Below are 15,947 nucleotides of genomic sequence, written 5' to 3' on the forward strand. Positions count from 1 at the left end.
TGCAAACTGACAACTCAGGAATGGGTAGGCATGGTGATGGACACAGATCCAGATAAGATGGAGAAAACTCCCTTCCTGTCCTTTCTACCTCTTTGGAACCTGTATATTAAACAGGTTTCCTTCTGTTTCCTATGACTTTGAACTTCTCACACACACTAAATTCTGTGTTTTTTGAATCTTCAAGTATCCTACTTTCCATACATGAGAAAATTTTGTTGGGTGATGAGAAGCCCAAATGAAGTATCTTATAAAAGGCAATTTCCCACATCAGATGAAAAGAAAATTGTCTGGGGATGATTGCCTTACAGTGGTGTATTGGAACTGGCTCTTACTGGCTCGAGAGCCATTTGTTAACTTTTCAGGAATGTTTTGAGCCAGTTGTTAAACAGTCATTACTAAAAATTAAGTTTTATAAAGTTACAGTTCAATAAATTGTATTTAAAACAAATTTATTTATTTATTTATTTTTTTCTTCTTTGCGGTACGCGGGCCTCTCACTGTTGTGGCCTCTCCCGTTGCGGAGCACAGGCTCCAGACGCGCAGGCTCAGCGGCCATGGCTCACAGGCCCAGCCTCTCCGCAGCATGTGGGATCTTCCCGGACCGGGGCATGAACCCGTGTCCCCTGCATCGGCAGGCAGACTCTCAACCACTGCGCCACCAGGGAAGCCCAAGACATTTGGACTGTTTTTAAAGTTGGGAAATATAACATTTGAAAAAACAATTTTAATTTGGAGCAAAATAACATTTAAAAAAAACAAGTTTAAGTTGGCAAATTGATGCCACAATCGAAACAGCAGAAAGCTGCTACAGTTTCCAAAAAAAAGCCTGTCCGATGCAGAAAACGCACATTTGAAGCAAATTAAAGAATTTGGACATTTTTGAAAACAGGGCCCAATATCTTGAAGTTTCACCACAAAATTTTGAAAAAGTGCAAAGAACTTTTTTCTTTTTTTTCCAAAAACGGATCTTTTTGGTTTCTTGTTTTTTTGGGTTTTTTAAATTTTCTTGTTGAATCTGCCCCGAGAGCTTCTTGTTTTTTGGTTGTTGTTTTTTTCTTTCTTCTTTCTTGATCCTCTTTTTTGTTGTTGGTTTTGAATTCTTGTCGCCCCAGCCCCCCTTCCTGCTCCTCCCCTTTCTGACTCCCCCTCCCCCCTCGCTGGGAGTGGAGGTGCTGGGTGGGGAGGAGCGGGGAGGGGTGAGGACATTTAGGACAGGACCTTGGAGGGAAGGAGACCAGCCTGAACTGTTGGAAGGCCACTGGAGGTTCAGGAACAAAGGGAAGAATAGGATTGGGGGAGGACACAGAGAGGGCACTGCCCACCTAGGAGCTCCTGGCCAAAGTCAGGTGGAAGGAGGTGTCATAGAAGGTCCTAAGAGACAGGAGGCAGGAAGCTGTCTGTGGGGGGTTGGAGGGGAGTGTCTCAGTGACCTGTTGGTTGACCTTCTGCCAGGAGGGAAGTTCCTAGCGGCATGAGGGAGGCGGGCAGAGGCACTGGGGACCAGCTGTGGAGGCCCATGTCTGGATCTTATTTGCCCGAGTGCCCAGGCTGGTCAGAGATTGCAGGTGTCAAGAAAGAGGAGGGCCTGGAGGCCAGGGGTGACGCCAGCACAGGCACTGTGGCTGCATCGTGGAGGAGCTGCAGGGGCAGGGACCCTGGCAAGCCCTCGCAGACTCCCACCCTCTTCCGGAATTAGTTACCCCTCAAGGGGCCTTCTACATATGGGAGTGATCATGGGATCCTTTGGGGACATGGCAAGAGAAGGGTCCAGAGCTCAGGACTTAGGCCAGTTTGGGGGGTCCGAGACTAGAGCTGGACCCTGGCTTCATTAGGCAGGCTCTTTCCCACCCTGCCGCCTCCGGCCACAGTAATTAAGCTTGGGGTTGCCATGGTAACTGGGGAGGAGACCAAGCCCCTAGGGACCCTAGGGCCTGGCACACCCTCACCCACAGACCAGGCTACCATGTGGAACTGAGGCCCACGGCCTGAGTCGAAGGAAACGCCAGGACCCTCCCAGGATCTCTAGCTCCAGTGACAGCCTTGGGAGCTCGCTCTTCCTAGGAGCAGGAAGGAGATTTGCTGTGTGTTTGTGGGGAGGGGTTCCTCTGGGTCCAGCAGATGCCCTGAGGAGGGCCAGCCCCCAGTCCTGCCTCTGCTAGGCTTCTTGGAAGGTCTGCCAAGCATGGGGAGAAGTGCTGTAGGGCACACTGGCAGGAGGTGGGGAGGGATCGTCTGCCAGGGTTAGCTGGGGAGGGAGGGAGGAGAATCCGGTCTTGCCCCCCAGGTATGGGAGTGACATGTCCCCTGAGCTCTGGGCTGGAACTCAGCAGGCCTGGGAGCTGGGCGGTGCTGCTTCTGGTTTGACTGTGTCCTTGTCCCCCACCCCCCGGCCCACCGACCCGCCCCCTCCCCACGCAGATATCCGGGACTCCGGGAAGAAGCCGGTGATGCTGTTCCTGCATGGTGGCTCCTACATGGAGGGCACCGGGAACATGTTGGATGGCTCTGTCCTGGCCACCTACGGCAACGTCATTGTAGCCACACTCAACTACCGGCTTGGGGTGCCTGGTGAGGGTGGGCAGCCAACTCTAGGGGCTGGAGTCTGGGAGGAGGGCCTGCTGGCAGGGTTCCTCTAAACCCAGCAGAAGCAGAATGGCTTCTGGGTTGGACTGAGCTGCCCAGAAAGAGGGAAAGTGTGCTGTGACACCCCCAGGAAGCCCCCTTTTTTCCTCTACCCCCATGTTTTCTCAGCACTGGGGACCAGGCTGCAAAAGGCAACTACGGGCTCGTGGACCAGATCCAGGCCCTGCGCTGTCTCAGTGAGAACATTGCCCACTTTGGGGGCGACCCCGAGCGCATCACCATCTTCGGATCTGGGGCAGGGGCCTCCTGTGTCAACCTTCTGATCCTCTCCCACCATTTGGAAGGTACCAGCCACCTCCTCAGCCTGTCCCTCTTGTCCCCTTTCTCACACCCCCAACCCCACCAGGTCCCCCTTCTCCTCCCTCAGGCTGATAACAGCCCAGCCTAAAGCCTGCCTGTCCCACCAGGGCTGTTCCAGAAGGCCATCGCCCAGAGTGGCACTGCTATTTCTAAGTGGTCTGTCAACTACCAGCTGCTCAAGTACACGCGGCTGCTGGCGGCCAAGGTGGGCTGTGACCGGGAGGACAGTGCAGAGGCCGTGGAGTGTCTGCGCCGTAAGCCTTCTCGGGAGCTGGTGGACCAGGACATACAGCCCGCCCGGTATGGGGGTGGGAGAGGGCCAGGTCCAGACCTCCATTCTCCTTGCTGGTTCCAAGGAGGTTGAGGGTGAGAGGTGCCCACAGGCCACAAGCATTCCATTTAGCCAGGAGAGGGGAACTTCAAGGCCCTCCCGGGGCCCTGCCTTCTCCCAGAAGCCTTCCCTAGGCGGAGGTGCCTAAACAGAGCCAGTGTGCACGAGGCTCCATGAAGTGCTTGAGGGAGGACTTCCTGAGAGGTCAAGTACCCTGAAGGGCTCAGAAGGTTTTAACTAGGGGAGAGGGGTCTTCTGAGCAGAGGACTCAGCAGGCTGTGAGCTGAGAGGAGGCCGGTGAACAGGTGATGCGACCTTGACCCCTTCTCCCCAGCTACGATATCGCCTTTGGGCCCGTGGTGGATGGTGATATAGTCCCCGATGACCCTGAGATCCTCATGCAGCAGGGAGAATTCCTCAACTATGACATGCTCATCGGTGTCAACCAGGGAGAGGGCCTCAAGTTCGTGGAGGACTCGGCGGAGAGCGAGGACGGCGTGTCCGCCAGCGCCTTCGACTTCACCGTCTCCAACTTTGTGGACAACCTGTATGGCTACCCGGAGGGCAAGGATGTGCTGCGGCAGACCATCAAGTTTATGTACATGGACTGGGCCAACAGGGACAATGGCGAGATGTGGCGCAAGACCCTGCTGGCGCTCTTTACTGGCCACCAGTGGGTGGCACCGGCTGTGGCCACCGCCAAGTTGCACGCTGACTACCAGTCCCCTGTCTACTTTTACACCTTCTACCACCACTGCCAGGCTGAGGGCCGGCCCGAGTGGGCAGATGCAGCGCATGGGGATGAGCTACCCTACGTCTTTGGTGTGCCCATGGTGGGTGCCACCGACCTCTTCCCCTGCAACTTCTCCAAGAATGATGTCATGCTCAGCGCCGTGGTCATGACCTACTGGACCAACTTCGCCAAGACCGGGTGAGGGCCAGAGGGGCTGGGTCAGGCATCCCTGCAGGTCAGGGCACACACCGCCTCCATCCTCAGCCCCTTCTCTCCCTCTCCTTCACACGGCCATCATTCCTCCATCAAGGCACTCTTGCCTTCTCGACTCAGACACCTGCCGGACAGCTCTTCTGTGTGTGTTGAAGACTCAGAAGAGTTGGAAGAGAGGTCCCTGTCTTTTCTGGGGGGCGGGCTCACTTGGTGCCTTTGGCTCCGTGTCTGTCTCTCCTTCCCTCCCTTGCCCACCCAGCTCTCTCCTTCTCCTCCCAGAGCTCGGCCCGCTGTCTGAGTGCTCCCATCTGTGTATCTGAGTGTGTGTGAGGGTTTGTGTCTGTCTGTCTATTGCTGTCTCTGCCTCTCTCTCTTGAAATCTATTGATATCTCTGCTTGCTTTGATCTGGTTACTCTGTACTCGCTGGTTTCCCCCTGGCTGTCTCTCATGTCCTTTTGTGTCTCTGTTTCCATATGTCTCTATCTCATTCATTCTCAGACTCTGCCTCTGTCACTGGTGGTCTGTCTCTTCCCTCTGTCCTCATCTCAGACTGTCTCTGGCAGTCTGGCTTCATCCCTCTTTGTCTGTCTGTCCATCCGTCTCTGGCAGTTTCTCTGTCTCTTCGTATCCGTCTCTGTCTCACTTCCCGTCTCCCCAGCTCTCTGCATCTCTGTCCATCTCTCTCTCCATTCCTCCCATAGCAGGCCCCCACCCCTGCCTTTCATGGGAGCCTCACCCTTACTCCTCCTTTCCCTGCCCCGTTGTGTCCACAGCGACCCCAACCAGCCGGTGCCACAGGACACCAAGTTCATCCACACCAAGCGCAACCGCTTCGAGGAGGTGGTGTGGAGCAAGTTCAACAGCAAGGAGAGGCTGTACCTGCACATCGGCTTGAAGCCGCGCGTGCGCGCCAACTACCGCGCCAACAAGGTGGCCTTCTGGCTGAAGCTCGTGCCGCACCTGCACAACCTGCACACGGAGCTCTTCACCACCACCACGCGCCTCCCTCCCTACGCCACGCGCTGGCCGCCACGCCCGCCCCCTGGTGCCCCCGGCACTCGCCGCCCCCGCCCCCACCCCCGCCCCCCACCCCCGCCTCCGGCCACCCTGCCGCCCGAGCCCGAGCCCGAGCCAGGCCCCCAGGCCTACGACCGCTTCCCCGGGGACTCCCGAAACTACTCCACGGAGCTCAGCGTCACCGTGGCCATGGGCGCCTCCCTCCTCTTCCTCAACATCCTTGCCTTCGCCGCTCTCTACTACAAGCGGGACCGGCGGCAGGAGCTGCGGTGCAGGCGGCTCAGCCTCCCCACCCACCCCGCCCCGGCGGCTCGGGCACCGGCGTGCCCGGCGGGGGCACCCTGCTCCCTGCTGCCGGCCGTGAGCTGCCACCCGAGGAGGAGCTGGTGTCGCTGCAGCTGAAGCGGGGCGGGGGCGTCGGCGCGGAACCTGCGGTGGCCCTGCGCCCCGCCTGCCCGCCCGACTACACCCTGGCCCTGCGCCGGGCGCCGGACGATTTGCCACTCTTGGCCCCCGGGGCCCTGACCCTGCTGCCCAGCGGCCTGGGGCCACCCCCTCCCCCGCCGCCCCCCTCCCTGCATCCCTTTGGGCCCTTCCCCCCGCCTCCCCCCACCGCTACCAGCCACAACAACACGCTCCCCCATCCCCACTCCACCACTCGGGTATAGGGGGCGGCTCGGGGAGGCCCCCCTCCCCGGCCCTCCCGGCCAGCTCAGAAGGCAGGGAGGAGGACTTGGCGACAGGCTTTTGTCGTGTGGAGCTGTGACACATCGAGGAGCTTTAGGTGGCCATCGGTTTCCTCGCCGGGATGTGTGCGCTTCTCCCGCGCAGAGTGGCCCGTTCTCTTCTCTGGACCCGGGCCTTTGAACAACGGGGGGGGGGGGGTGTTTTTTCCCCTCCCTCGTCTGGACACCCGTCTTCGGTGTGTGGAGACGTGGAAGTATTTTCCCACGTGGAGTTGTGCTTTCTCACAAGGGGGTGAGAAACCATGTGCAGGGTGAGGGTTTTTTTTGCCGCCCTGGACACATGTTGGCTCCCTCAAAGAATTTCTGTGGGGATTTGTGCCCCCACCTCCTCCCTCCTCCCACCCCCTGGAGACCCTGGAAGTGGTGTGTTCACAAACAGCGACCCTTGGCCACCGGACGACACAGGGTGGTGCCTGGGAAGTAGCGAGGAAATCACAGCCCCCCTGCCCTGACCCCAGCCCTCCCGCCCCAGCGAAGCATGTGTATCCCCCGTGGCACAAGTGAGGTGAAGCACGGTCTCCCCAGGGCAGGCCTCGCCTTCCACAGATGACAGACACACATTCCCTGCCACGGGGAAGAGAGGAGACCTTGCATCCCTGTGCTGCCTGGGAACTTGTCTTCCCCTGGGTCCAGGATGCATTTCTGAGTGGAAACATGTTCTTGCATGTGGATGTACGTTTTCCCATGCAGACAGCCCCTTTCTCTCCAGCACTTCCCTGCATCTTAGGGCCTCAGGCCCAGCACTTAACTTCTCACACAGCAGGTGTGAAAGGACTTCAAACTGACAGAAGCTGAGGGGGAGGGACAAACCCTGAGGAGATGAACAGACCCTAAGCTCTGCCCTTCCTTCCCCTAGAATTCGGGGGGTGGGGTGGGGTGGGGGGCTGCGTGGCACCTGCCACCCACAGAGGCCGTGCATGTTTGACCAAAACTCTCACCGCGGTCTGAGGGCAGCCCTTCTTCCCTCAGTCCTCAGACCGTCGCTCATCCGTGCCAAACTGCTGAGGTGGGTTTGAGGGGCAAAGACCCCCCAAAACGTGCCAAGGATTCCTCAGCCCTGGGCCAGGGCAGGTAGGATACAGGAGAGGGGGAGGTGGCAGCTAAAGGGGTCCCGCCTGCGTCCCTCTTCTCGCCATGTCTCATCCCTCCCTCTCTGCCCCTGTTTTCCCTCCCCTCTTCGCCGTCCCCCTCTGAAGACATCCCTTCCTGGTCCCAAGCCAGCTTCTCCCCTCAGCTGCCCACCCCCTCCTTTGACCTGCCCCCTCTCCCCTGGGCCCCCAGGGCTGAAGGAAAGGGGCAGTGGAGGGGGGAGGGGAGGAGAGCAGGGGAGAAAGACTTCCCCGGACAGGTTGGGGGAGAGAACGGGGTCAGCTGTACTGAGGAACAGATGGAGGGGGCAGTGGGGGACAGCGCTTGGGCAGACACCAGCAGGAAGAATTTGATTTGAAAGGATGTGTGTAAGGTGACTGCCCAAAGAAACGGTTTGGGCCTCTGGGGAAAGGAACAATGTCGGGAAGGGTTTCAAGGGACACCAGCCGAGAAGGAGCCAATCCTCGTCTGCTGGCATTTTGTGGGTTCATTAGTGCCAAATTTGAATGGGGGTGGAGTGCTGTCTTCCACTGACCCCCAAATCCCTGGTCTTGGCTCCCCAGAACTTTGCCTCCTGACTGTCCCTTCTGCCCCCACCTCCACCCATGGAAACTTAGTTCTTTTCCTACCCCTTCCCCTGCCTGGTCTAGCTCCTTTCCAAACAGCCCTGCCTTCTAAATGCTAGGGACCTGGGCCCTGAACCCTGTAGACAGATGCCCCCCAAACTGGGGCATGGGAGGGGGGCTGGGGGACCCCATGATTCAGCCACAGACTCCAATGCCCAGCCCCTGTCCCCAGAACAATTCCTTGACAATCCCTTGTCCCCACCCCAACCCTTCGCGGCTCTGTACACATTTTTAAACCTGGCAAAAGATGAAGAGAATATTGTAAATTGTCAGAGTCCAGCTCCAACGAGTCCAGGTAAACCTGAGGGATGGACGGCGTCGGCGAAGGAAACAAGACCTGACACCCTTTGTAGATGTCAGCACGTCAAGCACAAATTTATTTTTCAGAGCAGGTATTTATATATAGGCAGGTTTCATCATCATGTACAAAATCAAAACATCTCAACATGTTCTAACCTCAAAATATTTTTGTCAGTTTTCTGAAAATGTCCCCAGTTTCTAGATGTACTAACAAGATAATTCCCCAAGTTCTCATTAGTTGCAGGTTATTTTCTAATAGTTAAGTCAAGCTATTATGTAAGGTCTTTACTACAGAAGTGCAATCTTCGTGTTCTTTCTGCATGGGCAAGTTTTTTTTTTTTTTTAAACATCTTTATTGGGGTATAATTGCTTTACAATGGTGTGTTAGTTTCTGCTTTATAACAAAGTGAATCAGTTATACATATACATATGTTCCCATATCTCTTCCCTCTTGCGTCTCCCTCCCTCCCACCCCTCCAGGCGGTCACAAAGCACCGAGCTGATCTCCCTGTGCTATGCGGCTGCTTCCCACTAGCCATCTACCTTACGTTTGGTAGTGTATATATGTCCGTGCCGCTCTCTCGCTTTGTCACAGCTCACTCTTCCCTCTCCCCATATCCTCAAGTCCGTTCTCCAGTAGGTCTGTGTCTTTATTCCTCTCTTAACCCTAGGTTCTTCATGACACTTTTTGTTCTTAAATGCATGGGCAAGTTTTTTGAATAGTGCCTTAAAAATATTTACAATATATCCTACAGTTCCTGTGCACCTGACTCCACTAGTAGCACTTACAATACCTCCTACGCTCCTGTTTATCACCTGGCAATTGTTGCCAGAGTATTAACCTTTCTTTATAGTGGACCCATATGAAAGCAAAATCAACAACAACCCCTTCGTAGGGCCACTGTTGTTCAATTGGGGGTGTTTTCCATAGGAACATCCCTATATTTCCATTTGTGTATTGCATTCCCAGTTTCCTGGGGCCAAAATAGGTATTTTCCATTTTGTAATAACAATAGTAGGGGGGGGTAGTAGTTTTTCTCATCTTCCTAACCCTGGGCGCAAATCCCCCTTGTGCTGTTTCCATAGATAAGCTTAACACAACCAAACAAATCAATAGAGATGTAGTCCACCGTCCTGGCACAGTGCTGCTTTGCAGTCCTGCCTTTGATTGCATCATGACTTTGTCACGGCGCAGGGACTCCAGGATGGAATATTGTAAATATAAAAGTTTAACTGTTGGTTTTGCCTGCTGTTATGTTGGGAGGTAGGGGTGGGGCTCTGAAGAGACAAACCCTGGAGAAGTGACTCTGCCAGTGAGGGAGGAGGAGGGGGTCCGAGCCCACAGCCCTTTCCAGTGAACAGCTCTGAGGTCAGAGAGAAAGGGGGAGTGAGTGCTGGGGTGAGGTGGTCATTGGTAATGGGGTTGTTCGGGGAGTTAAGATCAGGACCAGTGTTTGTGCAGAGGTCAGAGCCTGGTGTAGAGGACCAGGCAGGGGCTGATGGGGACAGACACCAAACAGGCCAGAGGGCCTATGGGCTGGTGCAGGTGGCTGGCTACAGGAGAGACATGCAAGGTGAAGGGTTTGGCCTCTGCTAAGCCCTGGCCCAGGCTGGAGGGTCAAACACATGCCCAGGACTCTCCCTCTTGGCACACTGTGAGGGAGAGCCCCACATCGTTGTGACCCGCTTACCCCCAGGAGCCTCTGGGACAGGAAGGCGGCTGGTAGTACTGTGGGCACAGTAGGTTGGGGCCCTAGGGACCCCCATGGCCACGGCCACTCAGTCACTGTGTCCTCCCCCACCTAGCTCTGGCGCAGACTCCATGGCTTCTTACACCAAGTGTTTCGTGTTATTTGTGAGAAAGGTAAGTGGAGGATGGGGAGGTTGGGGAATAGGAAAGGCAGAAACCAGGTGTTCTAGCCCTGACCTTAAGTGGGCCCCTTCCCCTCCCGCTCTCCCTGCTCAGACACCATAACTATGCAGCTTCTCTTCCTGCAACCTGCCTCTGCATTCCTGGAGGAGCCAGGCTCCCCACCAGCCTCTCACCTGTCCCCGATCCACAGAAGCTTCTAAGTTATGCTCACCTGGGAAGCAGACCCAGCCCCCGAAGCAGAGCTCCCCTGCAGTCTGCCGTCGGTGCACCATGGACCCTGTGAAAATGATCGTGTCCCCCCCACCCACTCGCCGCCATCGCCGTCGAGACTCTTCAGCACGCCGCGCCCACTGCCCCATAGCCTGGGCCCCTGACAACTGACAGCGATGACGAGAAGCCCCCACGTCAGCACACAACAATCTGCCCCCACAACTGGAATTGCCCCAAGGACTGGGAAGGCTTTCAGTCCACCCAGGGGTTCTGGACTCCCTGGGCCCAGGATGCCGTGGAGCCACCTACCCAGACCATCCGCTTCCAGCAAACTGTAGAGGGAAGGCCGCTCAAAAGAGAGGCAGTCAGAGCTGGGCCTACAGGCCTACGCGTACCCTGTGAACCCCCGCCCCACAGCCCTCAGGCCCTGAGCCACAAGAACGGTTGGGGGGTGCCCCAAGCAGAACAGGAGCAGTGCTCGCCAGCCCAGCCACCCATCCTGGGCCCAGCCCACGTCGCAGACATCCCTCGGCGCCACTCCTCAGGGCGCAAAGCCTATAATGCCAGAGACGTGAGGCGGCAGCTGTGGGAGCTGACCAGGGAGGTGGAGGCCCTGTCCCACTGTTACCCCCCGGTCTCTGGATCCAGCACGGCTGAGGGGACGGGAAAGGCCTAGGTATACTGTTCCCTGACAGAGAGGTGACTGGGAGAAGAATAAAAAGAAGAGAGGAGGTGGTTTGTGGTGGTTTGGGGGGTGCCAGGGCCCACACAGCCACAGGGAATTCCCGGGATGTCCAGTGATTAGGACTACACGCTTTCATTGCTGACGGCCCCAGTTCAATCCCTGGTCGGGGAACTAAGATCCTGCAAACCACACTGCATGGCCAAAAAGAAAAAAAAAGAGAGAAAGAAAGAGAAATAGCCAGTGGGCATTTTCCATCAAGACTCCAAACACACAGCAGGTGCTCAATATAGACCCACTTAATGGAATCAGCTTAAAATGATCGATAACGTTAGTCAAATGAAAATGAACAGAGAAGCAGGGTGATTCATAAAAGGCTTATCTGCTCACATTCCAGGAACCCATCTGGTATGGAAGGTGAGGTCTATATTCCTCTATATCTGTTGAGATGTTCATTGTGCAAACAAAATGACTTGAGGTTCAACAGGTACCAATTTCACAGACCCCAGCAATGAACCCCAGCAATGATCCCAGGACTGCCTCCACAAGAACTCAGGCCTTGCACGAGACCCAGGCCTCCCCAAGAACCCGGGCCTTGCTCAAGATCCAGGCCTCCACAAGCTTCCAGGCCTTACCCAAGACCCTTACCTCTGCAAGAATCCAAGCCTTTCCAACGACTCTGATCTTCAGAAGAATCCAGTCATTACCCAAGATTCTAGCACCCAGAAGAGCTTAGGTTCTACTCGAGATAGACGTTTCTTTAAACGCCCATATCTCACCCAGCCCTCTGGTCTCCACAAGAACACACCATTTCTCCAAACTTCTGACATTCAGAGGAGCTCAGGCTTTATGCACGATTCTGGAGTCTATAGGAATCTAGAAAGAAAGCAAAAGACTGTATTCTATAAAAGTCAAGAGCTCTCCCAAAAAACTGGCTTCCATAATAGCCTTCTCAAGATTCTGGATGTGACAAGAGTACAGGTAATGCCCAAGATTCAGAAGTCTCTAGGAGTCCAGACTTTACCCAAGATTCTGGGCCAGAGAAGCGTCCACACCTTGCCTAAGACTCTGGAGTCAACAAGAGCTCAGGCCTTTGCCAGGAATCTGAAGAGCCCAGGCCTTGTGGAAACCCCTCACCTCCATAAGGGCTCAAGTCTTACCCGAGACTCAGGAGACTACAAGAATCCAGGTCTTACCCAAGATTCTTGAGTCTGCAGGAGCCAAGGCCTTACTCAAGATTCTGACCTCCGTAAGTATCCAGGCCCTACCCAAGCCACTGAAGTCAAAAGGAGATGTGGCCTTACCCAAGATACTGGAAATTACAGGAGCTCAGAACATACCCATGACCCTAACTTCCACAAGTACTCGGGAATTAATCGCGATGCTGGCCCCCATAAGGGTCCAGCTCTTACTCAAGACTCTGGCTTATCCAAGAGATCAGGCCTCCATAACAACTCATGCCTTATCCCAAACCCTGGCCTCCACAAGAACCATCTGGAACTGACTCTGTCCAAGTTTTGGGCCCACATCAGACCCGAAAGTCATTTATATCTGAGGCAGTTCCTCGAAAGGAGGATGCTGGGCAGCACATACCATGGACTTCTGTCCCACCCAGTCAGAACTCCTGCTCTCCCAGGGCTCAGGTGGTCTACAATGACCTGCAAACCTTCTCAGAGGTACCTGTACTGATTGAGCTGCAATCATCCTCCCGGCGAGCAGGCAGCCAAGACTGGGTGTACCACCCAACGGATACAGTTCCTCCAGCCTGCCAAAACTATCGCCAGATGTCTACGCCTCCCAAAACCAGCTGGAAGCTCTACTGTCCTGGGTCAGGCACCCGGCTAGGACATGTGGTCTTTGACGCCCGCCAGAGACAGTTCAGAGCAGGCAGGGACAAGTGCGAAGCTCTGTCTCCCAGGCGCCTTCACTGAGAGACATCCAACAACTCACCGGAGACCATCAAGGAGTGGGGATATCAGTGTGTGATGAGCAACTTAGAAAAAGAGGGACAGATATGCATGAGGAATAAAGAGACAAGAGAAGAGTTCTGTGGTTGCTTGAGGACATCCACCCCAGCCCCATCCCACAGGGCCTGATGAGGACATAAATTATCCCTGCTGTCCCTCCATCGCTGTCTAGCTAAATCCGTTATCCCCAAGGCCCGAGAGCTGCACTGTCAATTACAGTAGCCACTAGCCAAATGCCTATTAGAATGTAAATTAATTAAAATTAAGGAAAATTAATTCTGTTAAAAATTAAGTTAAAATGTTAAAAATTCTCTTCCTCAGGGAACAGAATTTCCCTGGCATCCAATTCTGTTCCCTGGTGGTCCAGTTGTTGGGACTTGGCGCTTTCCCTGCTGTGGCTGGGGTTCAATCCCTGGTCGGGGAACTCAGACCCCGCAAGCTTCATGGCTTGGCCAAAAAAAAAAAAAAAATTCTGTTCCTCAGTGCCATGACCTTCTAAGGGCTCAGTAGGCACATGGAGCTAGTGGCTACTGCACTGGACGGCACAGATTTAGAACATTTGCATCATCATGGAAAATGCTATTGCAGAGCAGTGCTTTAGAGTTTAGAGCAATTTTCCTTTCCCTGTCATCCACCCCCAGCATCTTAAAGCTCCCCCAGAGCCTAGAGAACTTTGCTCTTTTTAGGGTGGTTCAGAAGCCACCCTCTGGGGAGGAGGTAAGATGTGGGGCTGGACACCTAATGCCTGATTTCCCCAGACTGTGAGAAAGAGCCCAGGCTTCAGCTTTCCTCATCTGGTCTCTTGGGTCACGACCAGATGTATGGAAACTTGCCTTCTCCATTCTGGGATGTGTTTGGGGCTCTTGGTTACTGAGGGAGAAGAACTCTCTTTGTCAGTCACTAGGAAACCTTGTGTTTTAGGCTCCCCAAATTGAGCGCTGGATTCTGAGGGTCCCCTCCTTCATAGGCCTCTAGATATTTCGAGGTGTCTCCACTTAATTTTCTTGCCCATGGACTTAGGCCTAGTTCACTGTGGAGACAGACCCCTGGGACAAAGGAATGTAATAATTCCTGGCTGCCTGCCCGAAGCCTGGCAGTGCAACTCGCCACCCGGCCCATGGACGGAGCCTCCCCAGCTGTGCTCACAGCCAGCCCAACCGCAGCCCGCACCCCTTCACGGGACACTTGAACTACTCCCGGGATCCCCACGCGGTGCGGCGCTGGGCAGCCGAATGGGCCGAGATGCTGCCCGTGCGGCGCCCTCTGGCCACGTCCGCCTCCCTCACGGTGCTGGCCGAGGCCTCGTACAAGCGGGCCCCGGCTCCCAGCTCAGCGCTGCTCCTCCGCCCCTCCCAGCCCCTGCCCGACGTCCAGGCTACCGAGAACCCTCCACCTCCGCCCACCTTCATGCCACTCAGCCGGAACCCGGGGGGGCAATGCCAACTACCAGGTGTATGACAGCCTGGAGCAGAAGCGGCAACGGCAGGAGAGCCAAGCACGGGCCAACTCGCTGCTACCTTCCACCTCGGCCTCGAGGCCCTCTCTGCACAGGAGCCAGACTGGGAAAATGAACTGACCGGCGGCAAATGGGGGCGGGGGCGGGGGGGGCAGGGCATGGAGAGTTTAATAAAGAGCGCCAGAGTCCAGGAAACATTGGTGGTCTGTGGCTTGGAAGTGCCACTCCTTCTGCCAGCCTGGGCCCCTGCCCTTGGCTTCCTGCAATAAGAAGCCAGTGTCCCTTTCTTGGCCTGAGGGTCCCCTTGGTTTAGTGGCCACAGTTCTGCCAGCAGGCCCCTCCTGGTACTATACCATGCACTAAGTACATCTGCAGCTGCAGACTCCAAGCCACTGGTCTCTGGGCACCTCCTCTGTGTCTCAGCTCTCCCTGTCCCCAAAGAGCCTCATACAAGAAGCTGCTTCCATCTGGGAGGTTCCACATCTGGGCAGGTCCAGCTCCAGGCCCAGTGAAGGGCATGAAGAAGGCTGAGGCTCTGGACTCCAGCCAGGCCTTCAGCAGGCCTCTGAGGCCGAGGTCTTCCTAGTCTCAAGAGGGGCCAAGAGACGGAATGTGTCATTTGAACAAGTGAGTCAGCGGGTGGTAAGCAAATGAATGACCACTCGAGGGGAGGTGTGCCGGCCACCGGGCCCTGTTTGACTGTCCAGGCTCAGCTTACCTGACCCTGGTTACTAGGGAATGCTACCCTGGGTCCTCCTTTTCATCCCCCTCCCTCACTGTGACCTCACCACCTGCCCCATTATGACCCAGTCTGGCTCCCAGTGACTATGTGGAGGCCAGGGGACCCAGGCAGTCCTTGGACCCCCGGCCGTGGGTGAGCGAGCCCTCTACCGAGCCGAGCCATGCTCTGGCACCATCCCCAGGAAATGCCAGGAGCTAGGAGACTCAATTCTTTTGCTCCTGATCAGATTAATCTTCCTCAACTTGGGGATGAACGTGGTGACTATGGTCAGGGCAGGACCTGGGCAGCGGAGTTGGGGGAGCCCTGGGGCCTCGAAGGGGCTGAGGTTGGGAGGGCTGCTGGGGTGTGGCCGGACAAGTGTTGGATTTCAGGGCTAACCCTGCTCCTGGTCTCCCCCCTCCCCTGCTTCCCTCAGCTCTGGAGGCATCTGAAGAGTTACTTGCGGGTACTTTTCAATCGTATTTTCCCCAAAGGTGAGTGGGCGCCAGCGTGGGCTCAGGGGATGTGGGCCTGTCCCCTTTCTTCTATCCCTGCCTTGATTCTCAGCCCCTCAGGAAGCCAGGCCCTGACCCATCTCACCTTTCCCCGCAGACAAGCAAGCCAGCTGTGTAGGCAGCCATCGCATGTGCATGCGCTGCTCCGTGGATCCCAAGAACCTGTGCTCAAGAGTTTCTTCCCGCTTCCGCCATCGCCCTTCCTGCTCGGGCACCCAAACCACCACCCAAACTCCTGGATACCAGACACAAATGACGAGAATGCTTCTAAGTGCTGCTGGATGCCGCCTCAGTGTGGATGGGCTGGGGCTTCCACGGAGGCTCCACGGGGACTGTGGATGGAGCGGGTAGTGGGAGCTGGGGAGGCCCCTCCGGTCACAGCCTTAAAGTCCCAAGCCACCTTGTACTCCAGGCAGGAGACATCTTCCAAGCTCCAAAGGATGAGCAAGGTGGACGTGGTTCCACTCCGCCTGCCCCAAGACAGCAAGACTAAGACACCAGACTCTGACCCAGCCCAGGTCCCA

The 15,947-nt window shown here is 55.9% G+C and overlaps 1 protein-coding gene and 1 pseudogene across 1 annotated transcript; both read left to right on the forward strand.

Moving 5' to 3' along the window:
- Nucleotides 1-1,471: 1,471 nt before the first annotated feature.
- On the forward strand, nt 1,472-6,009 carry LOC117309540 (neuroligin-2-like). The gene is given in 7 exon segments (XM_073797961.1): nt 1,472-1,598; nt 2,419-2,554; nt 2,752-2,927; nt 3,051-3,243; nt 3,609-4,205; nt 4,995-5,523; nt 5,526-6,009. Coding segments are annotated over 7 exon segments (2,139 nt in total). The 3' UTR covers nt 5,907-6,009.
- Nucleotides 6,010-9,416: 3,407 nt separating this feature from the next.
- LOC117309541 (spermatid maturation protein 1-like) lies at nt 9,417-11,001 on the forward strand (annotated as a pseudogene).
- Nucleotides 11,002-15,947: the final 4,946 nt, after the last annotated feature.

Source organism: Tursiops truncatus, chromosome 20 (genome assembly GCF_011762595.2).
Source record: "Tursiops truncatus isolate mTurTru1 chromosome 20, mTurTru1.mat.Y, whole genome shotgun sequence".
NCBI classification, from domain to species: Eukaryota; Metazoa; Chordata; class Mammalia; order Artiodactyla; family Delphinidae; genus Tursiops; species Tursiops truncatus.